The sequence below is a fragment of the Cyprinus carpio genome, chromosome B14 (assembly GCF_018340385.1).
Source record: "Cyprinus carpio isolate SPL01 chromosome B14, ASM1834038v1, whole genome shotgun sequence".
Classification (NCBI taxonomy): Eukaryota; Metazoa; Chordata; class Actinopteri; order Cypriniformes; family Cyprinidae; genus Cyprinus; species Cyprinus carpio.
The window spans coordinates 26429441-26449194 of NC_056610.1; the positions used below are offsets into that span (position 1 = coordinate 26429441).

The window sequence follows — 19754 nt, forward strand, 5'->3', positions numbered from 1 at the left end:
TGACAAATGGTTTGCTGCAACTTAGTATTTTAGCAATAGATCAACAGTACAAAGATATGCGACGTGTAACCACAGCAACAGATGAAAGAAATGACTAATTGAGGAGTGAAAAGCACATTTTGTTATTAAAGTTTACAGCAGACCTGAATTGAAAACTCCCACGCCGCATTGGTTTTAATGTGCCTTTCCACTATTCGTATGAGATCATAACTGGATAAAAAAACCATGACATCCCATCATCCATCAGGATGTGTCTAAACAACATAAAGGGGGGAACATGTCCATTTGCTGTTTAATAGGTTACGACACCTCAGTATTTGAGGAGTGATGTCCGTGGGGAACATTTTGTGTGTGTGTGCTGGAAAGAATCAATGGGACAATAGTTTTAAATAAAAGTTACTGTAAAGGTCAAGAATTGCCCAAAAGCAGTAGTTATATTAAATTACAGTAATTATTTATCCGATAGACCTGCTATATTTATCCTAGCAACAATATTTCAAACATCTATAATGATTGGTGCTTTTATGGACTTGCATTATACTTGTAAAACATACATTATACCTGTTTTATATATATATATATATATATATATATATATATATATATATATATATATATTCCCCATATATATCCTTTTTTTCTTCTGTTTTAAGTTTTCTGGATTTTGTTTTTTCCCCATTTAAAATTTTCTACACTCCATTTTAATAGTAATATTATTATTTTTTAAATAAAAAACATGTCTAATAAAATTATGAAACAAAAAAAGTTTAAAAGATTAACAAAAATTACATTAAGGCCTTATAAAATGTTTTCCCCCCTCAAATTTAGTTTTATTTTTACCAAATTCAGTTTTCCAATACTTCTCTTGATTACATTTTAATGGTTTCATTAGATTTTAATAATCAAAATTATCTCTAATTAACTGATTTCATAAATCAAAAAGCTTTTAGTATTTTATTTATTTGTTTTCCCAGAAATACTGTGTTGTTACATTTTCTAATAAATAAATGCACCTTAATATTCACAGTCACTTGTCCATATTGCATTCTGATTCAACTGTACTGACCTACTTTTGATTTATTAATCCAAAAATTTGGCAAATTCCATGACATTCTGTGTTATACAGTAAATTCTGTATTTATGCCTGGATTCCACATCACACATCGCAGATATATACACATATATATTTTTATTATTAGATCCAATAATAATAGGATAATTTAGGATAATTTAAACTATTTAATATATAGCTTATGGTTTTATGCCAACAGCGACATTGTACAATATTGCAAAAATAATAATTCACAAAACAGGTTTCCTAAACCCTAAGGTCCCAAATTCAAGCACTTGACTGAGCTAGTAGTAGGACCAATCGTAAACTTATGAATAGTAGTCTTGTAGCTAACTTTACACACTTTAACAGAAAAAAAAATAAAATAAAATAAGAGATGACACACTTCACCGTTAAGGAAATGTGACTGTGCCATTACAAAACTGTGACCAAATTCAACAAGAGCATGAATGAGTATGTATTTGGGTGCCGGTGTCCTGTCCTGCCATTCCTGTTTAAAGCGTTTCTGTTGATTTCAAACTTGCATATTCACCAAAATTTCCTGTCTGTGTGGAAAACAGATTTGGTTTCCTGACAGCGACTCAAACCTTGACATATTTCCGCAGCTTCATTCTAACCACTGGCAGTAATGTCACCTCATCCCTCTTCAACATGGTTCAACTAAAGAATCCTTGGTAGAAACGATAGATTTACACTGAGACACCTGCATGACGCAGCATAATTCTGTATGAATCTGGAAAGGAGGCATTGAGGTTTACCCTCAGCGGTTGCATTGGCTCCGTGCTACTGCAGGGTGGGTTTTCATTCGGTCTGTTGGCAGTGGCTGTGGGTTAGAAGAGGGCATGTTGAGTTGTTTGCATTGGCTGCATGCTGTTTGTTTGGGCTTTAATCTCTGAGGCTTTACAGTGGCACCCAGTGGCCAGGAGCAACAGCTCAGCAGTAGCAGCACAGTGTGGATAGCACGCCTGTCCTCTCTCCAACTCTCTGCTTAATGGTCTGATACATTAATAAGGCCGTCAGAGGGCTAGTGTGGATAGAAGAACTGGAGCGGTTTTATGTACTATGTGCACTAAGTGCCCACTAACCCAAGATTAAACTGCGCTTGACTTCACAGTCCTGGGGTTCACTTCTGATAGTTTTTCATGTTTTGAAGGGTGCAAGTGTGGGAAATAGAGAGAATCCTTATTTTTATTTTTTTAAGCACACCGTGGTTTAAATGTATGCATTCATGTTTTCAAGTGATAAAAAAAACCTTTATTAGTTTCTCTTATGTTACTGTTTTAAAAAATAAATAAATAAATGGTATACTGAAGAACTGTCTAGCTCAGGGGTTTTCAAACTGGAATACAAGCCTGTAAAAAAAGAAAAAAGAAAAAAAAAAGAAAACCATAAGATTTGTATTTTTTACGGTTTACATTTCACAAATGTAAAACTTTAACTTAAGAAATGCATAGTGAAGTGCTGTCTAATCCAGAGGTCCTTAAGAAATATAGTATAGTAATAATGAATATATTATTAAATTGTCTTTTTAAGGCTGGTAAAGTGCATACATTAAATGTAACTACATTTAATAGATTTTTTTTTCAATTTGTGTTTATCATTTTTTTTTATTTTTATTTTTTACTTTTGTTAAATCTAAGATACATATCACCTTAATAAAAGGTTTGATAAAGTAAACAATTTGATTAAGTAAAATGAGAATGTTAAAGTCAATTAAGTTCAGAATCAATTATTCAATTTTGTTGTCTACATACTATATGGTATATATCACATTTTAATATTTAAGAAATTTAATTTCTCTCATTAAATACTTATTATTTCCTTGTACTGTCTTATTTTTGTCTTATTTTAGATAGAAAAATAAGTTTGAAAACAGCTGGTCATATCACCTCAGACACCTTTTAACCATACTGGCAAAGGATTCTGGGAACCTATACTAGCTGGAAGACTCTTGTCATCCTCCAACTCTTCAAATGATGAATTACAAAAAGCAAAAAATACAAAAGTAAACACAGACATGGGTGTCTTTATTTTAGAGTGCATGCCAGCCAAGTGGAGGTCCAGTAAAACTCCTTTCCTCTCTGAGCGTGTGCGTTTTCAAGCCACGGCACAGCTGGCCGGTGGGCACAATGGGCTGATTCAGGATCAGTGTTGGTAGGTGGCCACAGACTGTGCTCTGTTAGGATCTGTTTTTCTGACCGTAGCATTTAACATGAGGCCTGTTTCAAAAAAAGCCACATTGGTAGCCGCGTAGCTGTCAGACTAATACGAGACGCCACACATCACAGGGGAAAAAGGAGGGGGGCCGCAGTCTGTTTTGAGAGCTGCTGGTGGATGCAGGGACAGATTAGAGTCGAGCAGGTCGAGGACACGTGCGTTACATCAGCTTTCAGATGAACAGAAGAGAACTATGTTTGTTTGAGTGAAAGAGCGAGAGGGGTCTGAGGAAGGATTGTGTATATTTTTTGATCATTTAAATTAGCCAGAGAAATTCTTACTGGTTAATGTCAATATATCAGGAAAAAAACCTGATGCATCTCATCTGTAAGAACTAAATAGAACAAAAAAAATATAATTACACGACTTACAGGTAGCGTGGAATAATACGTCGCTTATGTTATATACGTCGCTTTGTTGATCATTTCCTGTCTGGTCTCGTCTGTCAATCAACATGTATGTTCATACAAACAAACTTTATAGGTTTAACTCTCACCTATGTTGATGGCGGTCTCCTGTTTGTCTCCAGTCAGGATCCAGATCTTAATGTCGGCTTTCATGAGGGTCTCGATGGTTTCAGGTACTTTGTCTTGAAGTTTGTCTTCGATCGCTGTGGCCCCCAGCAACTGCAAGTTCTGCAGAGAAACAGACAAATAATATATTATTAAGAATAAAAATAAATCAATCAATCAATTAGAAAGCATTGATAAATAAAGACAGTCTTTTCCCAAGTTATTCCTGTTTGTAAGCAGATTAAAGAAAAATATAATGTATAATCTGCTATCGGCATTATTAATAAATAAACCGAGACGAGGTGATCAGGATCTTGTATCTATTATTTTGGGATAATGACCAGCTGATTTTACAGTATTCCTTTCTTTACTGCTACTTTTCACAAATACACACATATGAGCATGAAATTGTTTGTTTATATTTCAAACAGTGAGTTGAGAAAGGCTGTGAAGTAATATATGAAACTAAACGAAAGCAGAAAATAAGTGCGCTGAGCTGCATTAGCAATTCTTGCTGGTGTTTTCCTACAGTCAGTTGTCTACGCTTACAGTTAGATGCTAATTCAGGACCAGAGGGGCATTTGAGAAAAATCATCTCATTCTTGGATTACAAAGACTCAGTTATGCGTGTATGAGCAAGAGAGAGGAGACCGAGAGAGAAAGAGCGAGCGAGTGGACTGTTAATGTGTTTTTCTCAGGAAGCCCCTGGCCCTTTGACCAGCCATGATCCTATTTGAAGCGGACAGGATTTTGACAGGACCCCGCAGAGGAAAGTCAGCTGCACCAAAGAGAGAAAAAAAAAAAAAAAGAGCGAGTGAGAGCAAATGGCCTCCTGTAAGCTGATCAGTAACGTGGTGAGCAGGGGCTCGGATCTGATACCACCTTTACTTAATATGCTCTATTTTTTTTTTTTCTTTTAAAGGGCACAAATCTGCAAAATCTCTTTTTGGTAGCTGAAAACATCAGATGAATCAGAATAATTATCAGAATAATTTTAAATCATTTTATTACAGATGTGAATTCAAGGTGCATAGACTACAGATCAAAAGTTTGGGGTCTGTAAGATTTTTTTTATTATTATTATTTTATTATTTTTATTCAGCAAGGACGGATTAATTTAAAAAAAAAAAAAAAAAAAAAAAAAAAAAAAAAGTGAAAGTTAAGACCTTTACAATGTTATGGAAAATGCTGAATATTTTTGTCCAATTACATTTCAATTCATTTCAAGAAGATTTCAATTAATGCGGTTCGTTTGAATTGTCTTTGCATCAAAGATACCTGGAAAAAATGTACCACGGTTTCCACAAAAATATAACAAAATGAGCTGTTTTCAACACTGACAATAATAAGACATGTTTCTTAAGCAGCAAATCAGCATATTAGAATGATTTTTGAAGGATCATGTACCAGAACAGGAATCATTTAAAAAATATATTAAATAAAAATATATACTAAACAACTGTTTTATATTCTAATATACATTAAAGTTACTAAAATTGTAATAATATTTCACAATAGTATTGTTTTTTATGTACCAGAACAGGATTGATACTTAGTGAGCATAAGAAACCTATTTAAAAACATTAAACCCAATCTTACCAAATTTGATTTTGCAGTGATCATCTACTAATAAGGAGTTTTCATGTGCCCTATAAGGCAATGTTTTTAGTTTCTTTTTCTTTTTTCCGTAATGTTTTACCTTTTATATTAATAACAAAAGATAAAATTCCAATAGTATAACTTCATTCACGTAAATCATTTCTGATTATGCTCAGACCAAAAAAAAGAGATATTTCAGAAGTTTAAGTGCTATTCCTGCTCAGAAACATTAGAAGAGCTTGCTGGAACATCAGGTGCCACCGTTGCCCCCTGCTGATGGAGTGTTGTAAGTACACCCATCAAACGAGCAGCTTTTATGTGAAATGATTGATTAGATCCATTTTCTCAGAAAAGTTGGCAGGGCTGCTTCAGCCAGTGATTAACGATGGTGGTCGGCCATGTTTGACGAACACTTCCAGAGCCCAGCTTTCCACAGGTCCACCACTGTGCTTTCTTCGCGGTTTGAGGCTAATCGTTTATACTTTTTTGGATGCCAAGTGCGCAGAGAAAACCCAGCCCTCATTGATCAAACCGAAGCCATGGAGCTGTTCTGGGACTCGCCAAACTAAACTTCCTACAGGAGAAGAGGGACCGCTGTGTAACCTGCAGACTGTCCTCAAAATCCCGAGTGCTCTCAGAAGCACGTCATTTCTGAAATATGGCTGTGTTGACGTTTCCTCACACCATCCCTCTTATGAAGACAAATGACCTTATGAAAATTGAGGAAGAGAAGTCCAACTAAACATAACATGGACTTTACTAATTTTAATAACTATAATAAAGGACTATTGCTTGTAGGGGGACCATTGTGGTAATGCCATGATACTGATTAATAACCATATTCATGAAGGTATATGCATTACCATTCAAAAGTCTGGGGTTGGTGAGATTTTTCAATGCTTTTTAAAAGTCTATTTTGCTCCTTGAGACCTATGATGCTAAATAATATTGTGAAATATTATTATATTATTACATTTTTTTTTCTTGTAGATTTTTGTAATTAATTCTTGTGATGGCAAAGCTGAGCCATTACTCCAGTCACATGATACTGTCGATGGTAACTCCATGATATCTTATGGTACTTTTTGATTTTGTAAAAACAGATATGTATATCTCTGCACAGCAATATAATAAACAAGATGATGATATATTGCCTTCCCTTAGTTTGGGTGCAGCAAGGAGAACAGTTGCTGTTCTGGAAGGTTCTGTGACCACCTCATCTGTGCACACTGGAAAAGCTATTAGGATACCTCACCTTTTCAATCAGTTCATAGCTTTCTTCCATCTTGAGAGCTCTGTTTTGGAGAGACGTCGAAGCACGATGATGAACCTCCAGCCACTGCTGATAGGATGACTCTGAGATGTCCACCACAGCAAAACACAATGTGCGGAGTCCTGCAAAAATGCACAAAAATTAATACACAAGCTTCTCTTAGATATGCTAATTCTCAACATGTTCCCTTCCTCAAAAAAAATCCCTTTCTTTTAATCTTCCTCAAGAAGAAAGCCATCATCTGTTTTTAGACTGATGCTAATAAAGCTGAGTGGATGATCTCTGCTCAACATGAATTATTCATGCAGGATGTTTCAAAGACAAAGCAACTGATTGCTTGAGGGTCCTGTTAGGCTGATATATCTCAGTTCTTCCACCAGGGGGCGTCATCCTCACAAGAGCTCAAAGTACTGCAGTATGTCAGTCCATTCAAGCACACACATTTCACATCAGTCTGTCCTAATACTCCGTTCTTATTCCCGCTATGAGAGGATCTGGCAACCATCATCAACACCTACAGTGATTTGAACAGAAGAGAGACAGCAGATACTTAGCAGGTGTGTGTGTCTCTCACCCTCTGTGGCAAACTGTTCCAGGTGTTTCAGGGTGATGTCCTTGTATTTGGAGCTGTCTGCTAACCGCTCATAGATCACTGTGTCCTGGGAGACAAAAAACAATGTTGCTACTCTGCATTTTGTGTGATCCATGAAGTCAGCACGGAGTCATGATGTGTCTGTCTAATTCTACACTCTTTCTTTACTTCATGGATACATTTATGGTAAAATGTTACTATTTCATCACGTTTTAATGCATTACACCACAGCTGGGATGTGATGTGGGAGGAAAAACATCTCCAATCATTCTTTGTCTGAGCACTAAAGAGTGCTTCCATCTTATATTACATACAATAACATTTATTACAGTATATGCAGACACACACACACACACTCTCAGATTACTCAAGATTACTGTACAACACGGCCAAAATGACTAAATTATATAGAAATTGATGTAAAAAATAATTTAATTATTATTCATGACTTTGTATCAAATATAAAATTATATATATATATATATATATATATATATATATATATTTATATATATATATATATATATATATACATATACAATACATTTTATTTCATATACATACACATACACATACATACATATACATACGCATACACATACATACATACAAATACATATATATATACATACATACATACAATATACATACACATACACATACATACATATACATACGCATACACATACATACATACAAATAATATATATATATATATATATATATATATATAAAACAGTTGACATTTACATTTGTATAAGACTACTCAATTACCAAAAAAATTATTTGCACCAAGGCAGTGTGCTTTGTGTATTTGTCTTGCTTTTCACTTGTTCACAAAAGAGAACACTCTAGAGTGGTGAGGCTTTAGTTGCAAGCGTCTGATGGCTCAGTTTCCATAGCAACAGACCGATACTCACAGCTCCTTTGCAATAAAGGCGGATCTTTCCTGATGGAGTGCGCATGATGACTGACATCCTCTTCCTGGTGCTATTGGGTGGGGGAAGGGAGAACACAGAACAACAGCATCATCATTACTACCATAATCACTGACATCATCATCATCATCTTCACCATTATGAGTAAGTATGGTGCTGTAATACAGCAAAACCATCAAGTTGTTTTTGTTTTCTCTCCAGCAAAAAGAATAGGCAGAGCTGAACAAATGACAATGAAAATAGAAAACATGAAATAAAAATGTACATGTGCTGCAAAAATTTACCTTGTGAATTCCAAAACGTGCAGCAATTCATATTTCTCCTCCTTTCCATGCTGTAAGAATAAATGTTTACTATATTATAACAGATTTTCCTATTGTATTTTTTTCATATTTGTGCTGCATAACCTACATGAAACGTATACAAAAATTACACACACACACTGTATATATATATATATATATATATATATATATATATATAAAATGATATATATGTAATATATAGTGAATACTAATAAATACTAAATGCCTACTGAAACAATAGATTTTATTATATATTACATCATTCTATGAATACATTTACTAATGTATATTAATGCCATCATGGATTAAGAGAAACTACTTTGGAATCTGAGAATAATTGGATAAAATACAACAAATGTGTCACATTTGTTTGATTTTGTTTACTTGTCACTAAAATCTTCTCCTGTCTCTCTTGGTTAGGACACTGTGTTAGCCCAGAGTCTGAGATCTCTACTGTTGTCTTAGCTTATTTTGAAAGACTGAACTCATCTTGACACCAGGGAGCAGGAAATTAAAACTTTAAATTGCTTTTTTTGGCCCCCGTGACTTTAAGAAGCGAGTGAGTATGATGATGTGGTAAATGGAGGGAGATGTCTTGCACTGAAGGGCCAAAATTAGAGTGTGCTACAGGCCAGGGAGCACAAGACTCGTTCTCTTCCCCTGGCGCTGCCATCAGATTAACCAATTATAGCTGCAAAGTGTGACTCCTTGCTCCCAGGTCTAAGAAAACAGCAGCGCTTTCTGTCTCAATAATTAAATTTTCTCTAATCTTCACTCAGCAAGTTTCTATTACGAGCTCTGCACAGATATCTGCAGCACATCGGCCGGATCTCTCACTATCCCCTCCAGTGCTGCAAGATCTCTCACTTTTTTTCTTTGCAACTAAAGAAAGAGTGAGAAACAGAGGGGTGGGGGGAGGCACGGCATGAAACTGCATCAAACCATCACATTCCCCAGATCTTCTCCACTGAGACATTATGTAGGGTGAGAAAATCACATCAGATACTGTGAAACCCAGCCTGAAATATCTATACAGCATCTCTCCTAAGTGAACTCTTCCTTATTTTCAAATCAACAGAAGCACTGATTTTTCAGAAAAAAGAATCTAAAGACAAGTTAAACTTTAATGATACAGTACAGCAGCTTCCAATTTTGCAGTATATAATGAGTCCTAAATACATACTAAAGCCATACGTTTTTTGTATAATTGTGTGTGTGTGTGTATATATGTACAGTATATATATATATAAAAAAATTTAATTACCTTTTATTACTTTAAAACACTTTTGTGATAACTACAAGTTACATACTATCCATTAAGTCAGTCAGATGGTAATTTAGTAATGCTGAGATGGACTCAGCAAAAAAATTTGTTAGTCTGATTTAAAGGGATATTATGAGCAATTTGGGGCATTTCAGTTAAAGAACCAACTCATAATAATAATTTCTTTGTTAATCAGATTTAATTCAGTCTGCAAACTTACAACTCGGTTAAAATATATTTTACATTCAGTTTATTTTTAATCTAAAACATCATTTATTAATTTTGGTTAATGTTAATTTCTACAATTTACTAATAGACTACTGTTTAAAAAATGTAATGTATTCCTGTAATAGTAAAGCTATTTTCAGCAGCCATTACGCTAAGTTCTAAATTACTCTAATTAATCTAGTTAATAAACTATTTTTCAGGAATCTTTGAGGAATAGAAAGGACAGAATTTATTTGAAGTATATTTTTTGTAGCAATGTAAATGTCTCTTTTGTTCAATTGAATGCATCCATGCTTATTAAAAGTATTAAAAGTATTAACTTTTAAGCGGTAGTGTACATCTTTAACATTTCAAGTTGTATGAATTAGCAAAAGCTGTATAAATGATTGTTCATGACACCTAATGCAATAACTAATTTTGTAAATCGTTACTAATTCATTCATGAATTTTTGCTGTGAAGATTCAATAGCGTCACTGGCGAATATCAGTGCAGAAAACACTGTATTACCGATCGTCAAAGGGTTATTTGTTTCAGACAGGAAGAATGTTAGCTATTCATTGACTCAGTATATGAAATGAAGTTGCCACAGGTCCATGATGGCTTCCTCTCTATCATACTTTATAATAAGGAAATAATGGATCTGTTGAAGTGGGACTGTGCCGTACAAATTGCCTGTAATAGCTCTCCAGAGTGTAAAGTGTGAGTGAGCTATGCAGCATGACAGAGGGTGAGTCATGTTCCCAGTGCAACTCATCATCTATTCCCAGGACGTCTCTACTTACCGACTCCACAATAACACAGTCTGGAGTTCTCCCAGAGAACACAAAGCCCAGGTTTTGTGCCGCCCGAACCAGAGCGCCTTCATCTGTGGAACAAGACAGCATGTGGTCAGGGCAGGTGGCAGTTAAGTTGCATTGGATAAAAGCGTCTGGTATATGACTACTTGTTCACGACACTAAACAGACAAACTGTTCGAGATGAGGTGGCACTATTAAAACCTGCTGCAACCTTTTGTCCTGCGATCTGTCTGTGCAATCATCACTGATCACATCACGCTGCCCTAGCCTTCCATTTATCTCAACCACAGGTCTTGCTAATATTCAATGCACCGCTGCACTGACGTGAAATTAAAATGGGTCGCATAAACCCATCTCGCTAAGCCTCAAAGCCAGGGATAACTTCTGACAAATGCTAAAAAGATAAATTATGCATAACCATGAAGTGTCAAATGCAAAGTAGCAGAGAGAGTGAACCAGCATTAATTAACTCATCTGTGTCTATGTCTGCATTAAATCATATCTGTTATGAGGTAAATTGATTAAATGCATTCAAACAGATCCACTGCTCTCAGTCTCAGCTCAACACTGGTGTCTATTAAGAGTTTCAGAACCAACAGAAAGAGGAACAGGAAATTCAGAGCATGCTGTGATTTCCCTCTTCACTTCCCGTGCCCCCTTTTCAAACTCAACCAGCTCTGCCTATCTTGACTGAGAGCCTGTTTACCTGATGTGTGGAAGGCTTAAATTAGTTCAATGATCTATTTGTGGACCTGTTTGTAGAACTACATCTATAGATTTAACTGATGTATTTATAGCTTTATCTATTGAATACATACATTACTGTTCAAAAGTTTAGGGTCAGTAAGATTTTTTTTTATGTTGTTAAAAGAAGTCTCTTATGCTTATAAAGACTGCATTATTTGGTACAAAAGCACTAAAACAGTAATGTTGTAAATGCTCTAATTTAAAAGAACGGTTTTGTATTTTAATATATTTTAAAATGTAATTTATTCCTGTGATGGATGTTTTGATAAAGAGAAAAAGAAAAAGTAATCTTTTGTAAAATTACATATTTCTTTACTAGCATTTTTGATTCATTTAATGCATCCTGGCTGAATAAAGTTGTAAAGTAGGCTGAATAAAAAAATCTACTGACCCCAAACTTGAAGGGTTGTGTATTGATGGCTCTCAATGTGAACCTAATGTGAACATTTGTTGAGTTTGACTGACCTGGGGATGCAGCCTGGAAGGTGATCTTGTTATCGATGCACTCAGGAACGGCCGTGTGGCAGATAGCCATCATGGTCATGAATTCCTGGATGACCGAAGCAGTGGGCTGTGTGGAAAAAAAACAAACGTAAGACAAAGTATAAAAAGACATGATTGACACCTCAAATCATGAAATTAGTTGAGGAGATGTCTGTAGTTAGTTTACTAACCAATCAAACTTGTAATTTTCACCCTAGCAAGCTACAGTAGATCTAGCAACAAGAATACTGTATCACAAAAATGATACAAAAACACCTTAATAAATGCTTGTTAAAAACCATCTAAGGACCCTTTTGCTTTCACATGTATTTCCTTCAAAGTAGTGCTCTCAAACGATTAATCGTGTACCGTGTATATTTTTTATGTATATATAAATACGCATGCATACAGTATATATATATAGAAAATATTTACATATATATGTTTTTTTTTATAGAAATTAGATTTATCTATATTTTATGTAATTTATATTATTTTTATATATATTTATTTTATTTATTTTTTTTTTATTATGTATACATGCATGTGTGTTTATTTATATTAAGTAATTTTTTTCTGTACAAACATATATTTTGTAAACAAAAACGTATTTTGTATGTGATTAATTGTGATTAATTGTTTGACAGCACTACTTCAAAGTATAAATCGAGATATAAGCTCAAATACATATTCACACACTTAATGTTTTTTGCACTGTGAATCTGCTCAGAAAAGCCTCATAATTAATTGAGTGAGCAATGATTGAATATGATTCAATTTTTCACTGATGAACTCTCATGAGATAACAAACGCCTCATGAAGTGTGGAATCAAAGCCTGTTTGGTTGGAAAGGCAAGAGAAGCTCAGGTGGCCATGAGGAGCTGCACAATGCCGTCACAAAGGTAACCCCTGAGTTCATGTCTGATTCAGAGTGACAGAGAAACAAAAACATTCTGCTGAGGTTCTCTGACTAACCCCTGTCAACGCTTGTGACTGAAGGACACAAATCATGGAGTCACCAGGCTGAAAGAATCAATAAAACGCACGCATACAAACCAACAATGGTCAAATAAATATCTTACTCTTCAGCACCTGCATATGGGGTCTTAATTTTATTTAAAAAAAACAGTTAAAAGTCTCATGTCATTAGAGAATAAGTTTTGTGACCGTAGACTATTCATAAACAGCAGGGTGGGCAGAACAGAGCTAATATGAGCCAGAAAAGTGCCGTGAGGGAAGACAGGAGGTGTGAGCGTGTGGATATCAGGACCTGTGTGTAAATTTCTGGCTGGCTGGGCATGACTGAGCAGCTGTGATGTCATTACAGTACTTACATGATTACTTTGGAGGTTTTCCAGTAAGCTGGGGTCATTAAATCCAGTTTCCTCTGTGGACTGAGAGCTGTGACTGCATACAGAGAGAGAGATATGAAGGAAGACAGAGATAAATACACAAACAGGTGCTCTCATTTATAAACCAAAGGGACCTTTTTCTCCCTTTACTGAAAAACAACAATTCTCCATCTGTAATGAAACTTATCTGAAAAATAGTGGAAAATAGTCTTGAATCGCTAAGCATCAGTCTGTTTGTTTGTTCATAAAGTGCCATTTACACATTTGAGCCCCAGGGGGTCTGCAGTGGCACTGTAGGGGGTGTCATTGTTTGATTTCAATCCAACTTTCAGGAAAAAAAATATTTTATCATACATTAAACCAAATGACATTAATATGTTAATGCTGACAAAAGCCACAATTAAGTAGTTAAAGAGTTTCATGCGTGTCCATAACATTTTAATTAACAAGTATAGCAAAAGATTATTTATTATTTATGAACATATATTATTTATTTTTAATGGAATTGCAATTTAAGAATCAAACTAGAAATGTTACATAACATTCATTAAAAAATAAACCGCAACAACAACGACAATAATTATATCCAATTCTAAAAAAAAAAAAAAAAAAAAAAAGGCAAGCGCAGTTATTTATTTTCATAATTAAGAAAACAATGTTTTGCTATTAATCAAACAACGCAAAGGAAGAACAAGAGATGTTATGTATTTTGAAATGATGCAAAGGAGGAGAGAGGGTTGGTTGTTTATTTTATGTTGATACAAAAGAGAAGAGAAGCTGGAGTGTTTCATGCATGTATTTGATTATTTATTAATAATAGATTCGCAATTTCAGCATCATAAACTAGAACGTTTTTTTTTTAAATAAATAATTTATTCTTTTTTTTTTTTTTTTTAAAAAGGGCAAGGGCAGTTCTTTTTACAATTAAGAGAATAATGTTTTGCTATTAAATCAAACTTAACGCAAAGGAACCACAAGAGGTGATTAAAAAGGTCTCAGCAATATTAACATTATGCAAAAGAGCCCCTTCATCAGAGAAAGCTCATTGCAAAACTTTAATATTAATTTCCTCACACGCCATGCTCCTAACCTTTGAATCCCACTTCCACAGTACTACCACATTATCAAACACTCTTGAATTATAAATAACACTCAAACACCTGGGAATTATACATAAAAAAGAAAAAAAAAAAAAAAAAAAAAAAAAAAAAAAAATATCATCTCCTCTTACTATTCATGAAGCATCGCTTTAGGGTAGATACAAACATCATGTGACCGCCTATTGACACTTTCTCCAGTAGAGAGGTACACTGAATTTACACCTTGCAGACTACAGCACTTTCAGGAAGTATATTGATTAGCAGCTCTGTGATATACAGGCCATTCAACGGCTCAGTAGTGGACATAACTATGGTCGTATGCTGAACATGACATTTTTAAAGAACCAATTTAAATACTATATACAAGCACTGCACCAAGCCTGTTGTGTGGAAAACTCTTGATCAGAACATCACTGCAGCAGCAATCTCAAAAATCAGCACCATATAAATCTGACAATGAATAGGTTAGTGCAGATTTTTGGCTTCTGGCAAGCGAGTCCGGCGGAAACATTTATGGGATTCGTCACAGCATTGTTCACCGCACCGTTGCATTTAAACAAACATGTCGCAGCTTATTCAAACTGTGGTTGGTGAGATGCATCTCTTAGACTGAGGATGTCATGTTGAGGTAAGGACAAAATCACATATGGGGGGTGGAGGGTGGGGGGTAGGAGGAAGAAAATCAAATCTATCACACTTAGAGGAGCGCATTATGAAACTGTGGTGGCACCAGCAAAATCCAATTTCCTGTCTCTCAGCACCTCAATACGTGCAGGGATACGTGCAGACATGCTCCTCTCACTCACACACACAGAGATACAAGTTTCTAAACACGTTTAAATGCACTGGGCGAACATTAGCACAAAAAAGCAGCGTATCATGCAACATCAACACTCGGATCACTGCTGCCGTGCTGACAGAGCACTTTAAAGCAAATGCTAGGTTGCATTTACACACAAATATAATGATACAGCAGATTTACCAATTATCATCAATAAATAAATGCACATCTTAACAGCTTTTTCATATTAGAACTGGTTTGTTTTTTTTTTTTTTGTTTTTTTTTTTTTTTGGTTAAGAAATTCTTACTTTTGCTCAACAAGGATGCATTGAACTGATCAAAATTATTGTTACAAATGATTTCTATTTAAAACTATTTTGAGTATTTCTACAAAAATATTAAGAAGCAACTTTTTCATCACTGTTAATAATAATAATAAAAAGCATATTAGAATGATTTCTGAAGGATCATGTTACTCTAAAGTCTGGAGTAACGACACTTGACAATTCAGCTTTGCCTTCACAGTAATAAACTGCATTTTAAAATATACTACAAAAAGTTATTTATGCAGCCTTGATGAGCATAAGAGACCATTTAAAAAAAAAATTTAAATCTCACCAACCTCACACTTTTGAACGATAGTGAACCTTAATGAACCGCAATAATAATTAACTAAATACAATTTTTAACATCTAAAAAAAAACATTTATTTCTGAGAGACCTCTGGCTGAGTTAATTGTGTAAGCAATAAGGTCATGTGACAATGAGGTTGTTAACACTGCATAATGCATATTGCTTCACATGCTATTTATAGAAACAGTAAGCAGTATTCAGTGTATACTGCTCCGTAAGCAGCACACTAGTATTCCATTCTGAACACAGCCTGTTATTGGTGATCGAAAGCCCAGCGGGGCAATCATCTCCATAGAAACAGAATGCAGCACTGTAGTTATCGGACCTTGATGGCCCAATTTTGCTCATTCATTCATATCCCTCCCACAATATACTGCAGTATTGAACTATAATGGACTATAACAGATAAACACGTTATTTCTCTCTCTATCACGCACACCACACTGGTCACTGCAGCATATCCTATTCCAGCTCCACTTAGAGGTAAGCAGTTCGCAACTGTTTAAATGTGTGCGTGTTTATGAAAGGGATTAAACAGAGTAAACAGCAGAGGTGGAGGGGCAGGAGGCATATGTCAGTGTGTTGCTTACACAACTCCCACAAGAGACACGCACACATGTTTCCATTGTCCCCTGCACATGAAGCTTCACTGCTCAAATGAAGTTACAATCCAGTCCTGAGGACTCAATGCTCACAGCTCAAAGACAGCAACTGCATATATTTTTCAGTGCATTCGTTAATGATATTTTCAGAAAGCTTTTTTCTAGAAATAACATACAATAGTTCTCATATTTTGCTGCAACGTGCAAGTCAGTCCTTCAGGCAATCATTATGTATGCTTTTATTCTTGCTTGATACACGCGACTCCTGCTTACACTCAAATAATAATGTTTTAAACAAAACTGCATAGTGTGCAATTCATATAAATTTGCAAAACCTAAGTTTACTTAAACCATCTGCATTGAGACTACATTTTTTCACATCATTTCTTGCAGTTATCATAGCATTCATGTATGGCTCAGTAATATCCACAGTGATGATTTACATTAAAAAATAAAATAAAAAAAAATCACCTTTAATTCGTGTATGACTTCTGCAAACATGGTAAAAATGTGTTAAGTGTTTTTTTTTTGTCAAGTGTCCATACAATGAAAATCAATGGGGTCCATCATCTTATTAATTACTATTAATTAGGATAAGACAGAAATTACTTATTGGTCAAAAAAAAAAAAAAAAAAAAAAAAACAGTACACAGAATCTCTTGGATTACAATTTGCAACTTGTCAAAAATCTGGGTGTTATATTAGATAGCAACTTGTCTTTTGAAAATCATATTTCCCATGTTACAAAAACAGCATTCTTCCAAGCTACAAAACATGTTACATGTTTCTGATGCAGAAAAGCTAGTTCATGCATTCATGACCTCTAGACTGGACTATTGTAATGCACTGCTAGCTGGTTGTCCTGCATCCTCAATAAACAAGCTATAGGTAGTCCAAAATGCAGTGGCTAGAGTCTTTACCAGGTCAAGAAAATATGATCATATTGCCCCAATTATACAGTCTCTGCACTGGCTACCCATTAAGTTCAGTATCAGTTACAAAATATTATTACTCATCTATAAGGACCTTAATGGGTTAGCTCCAGCGTACCTAACTAGTCTTCTACCACACTACAAACCATCACGCTACCATAGCCTTCCTGATAATGTTCGGGGTTCAGACACACTCTCTCTGTTTAAATCTAGATTAAAGATACATCTCTTTGGCCAAGCATTGAAATAATGCATCTCATAATCTTGTACTGCAGTTACATCTGATCAAATGTATATTATTATTCCTTAGATTGGGTTGAACAAATCATTTTTTCTTGGCTGGAACAGCAGCTATGCTAATTATGTTTCTATTTGTTTCTCTGTTTTTGCTGTAACTAGGAATTAAACAAGCTTTAGTCTGGATCCAGAACACCTGAGAAGAGATGATGCCCACCCCTCAGAGGACCTCAGATGATGCCAACCCTGAAACAACATACAGAACTACCAAATCTTGCTACAAGTTTGATTGCAACACATAATTTTTGCTGTTAATGGTGTTCATCGTCTGTTTGATTACGTCATTAACTGAATTTTACCTCACATTTCTGCCATATGTACAGAAACTGACAGTCACCATTGATAAGCTGCTACTAAATGCATTGTAGAAACTTAATTTTCTGTAAAGCTGCTATGCAACGATTTGTATTGTGAAAAGCACCATACAAATACATTTTAACTGAATCTTTAAGTCTCCACAAGTCCTACAGGTTTGGAATGACAAAGGTGCAATTTTTCATTTTGGGTGATCTATGTCTTTGACTCTTTTGAGATTCTTTTGGGTAACTTCCACATGTTTTTATTGAGTTTCACTAAATTTTAGGATACCACTATAGAAAGTATCAGGGTTAAAATTCACAGTTTAATTTAATTTTACAAAAAACCATTTCCAATTTGTGGAACCACTATCCTGAATTAGGTTATATTTTGAGTTTAACAAAATACTTGGCCTTATTAAATAAGCCTGACAGACTTCAATATCAGATGGATCTATTAAATGTATTGGCGGTATGAAGATATTCAATCCAATGGACACCACTGAGACTCTCCACTCTCTCCACAGGAATCGTGCTCCTCTAGAGACACCAGAGACCTCTAGAGAGCCCTTCTTCACAAAGTGAAAATTAAGACCACGTCTGTACTCATGGGGTCCATGTGAAAGATTGATTTGGCAATCAAAGATTGATCCTTTGGCAATAATGTAATTTTAAAAGTAGATTTTTTTAGAACTTTTCTGAGCATAAAGAATCAAGAAAGAGCAACACTCCAACAAACCACTGCTAGAAAAACATCAACAATGCAACAAAAAGTTAATAATTCACATATTTTACATATATATTTAGCAGATCTCACAAGGACAGGACAAATGTAACTTGGCCTCTCTACAACAGAAAATAAAACCTGATGCTGTTCCATACAGTACAGCCCAAAACAACAGACGGAAAGAGATTAATCAGATTTAATCAAACAAGCATAGCACAGAAGACGAAAGGCTCATCATTAATTCACATTCAACATTCATCTGCCTTCACACCAGTTTAGGGAGTCCACTAAACATAACCACATCACAAGAAAAGGGCTCAAACCACATTTATCACAAGGCGTCACGGCAAGAACACATCACATGAGCATAGAACAAGCAGCCATTGGTGTTGGTCCTTACCAGTCCTCCTCCGCAAAACTACCATCCTCAACTTCAGCTGTATGACTGTTGGGTGGAGTAAAGAGCGTTACAGACAGAACAGAACAGAAATGACCATCTTTACCCTGCATGTCTGCCACTGCAAGTCAATCAGATATATAGAAACTGATTTAAGATAATATATTTATATACTTTGAATAGAAAGCGGTACTAATTTATTATAATATCTAAGGCCTAATATTTATTATTTAATTCCTAAATAATCAACATGAACAGATGGAATTCAAAAAATCCTATTTATATTTTCCAAACAATCTGCAGAGGCAAACATGTTAAGCAAAGTAGAAAATAAGAAAGAGATTTTTGAGTGATGTAAGAGTGCTGATCCAAAATAAGTACTTAAAAATACATTCACTGTAAGGCAAAACTCTTGTGTGAATACTTATCCATATGGTAATCATCCAACAATGTAGCAGATTTAATACACCAAATCTAAGGGTAGGGAGTACGACTAGCCAATAAACATTTAAAAGCACAAATCCAAGGTGCTGTAAAACAAATAATTAGGCAAATAATGTCATTATCTACTAGGCAATATAAAGACTAGTGAGACAAGCCAGTGCTAGT

General features: G+C 35.0%; 1 protein-coding gene across 1 annotated transcript in view; it reads right to left on the minus strand.

Moving 5' to 3' along the window:
• LOC109085024 (phospholipid-transporting ATPase IA-like) overlaps positions 1-19754 on the minus strand; it is a 120881-nt gene that overhangs the window by 34016 nt on the left and 67111 nt on the right. Inside the window, exons 16-24 of the mRNA XM_042738774.1 lie at positions 19149-19193; positions 13363-13435; positions 12011-12116; positions 10784-10866; positions 8488-8537; positions 8186-8255; positions 7248-7332; positions 6656-6795; positions 3786-3924 (exon numbers count right to left, since the gene is read on the minus strand). Of these exons, the coding sequence (XP_042594708.1) occupies positions 3786-3924; positions 6656-6795; positions 7248-7332; positions 8186-8255; positions 8488-8537; positions 10784-10866; positions 12011-12116; positions 13363-13435; positions 19149-19193 (791 nt within the window). The remainder of the gene's footprint in view (positions 1-3785; positions 3925-6655; positions 6796-7247; positions 7333-8185; positions 8256-8487; positions 8538-10783; positions 10867-12010; positions 12117-13362; positions 13436-19148; positions 19194-19754) is intronic.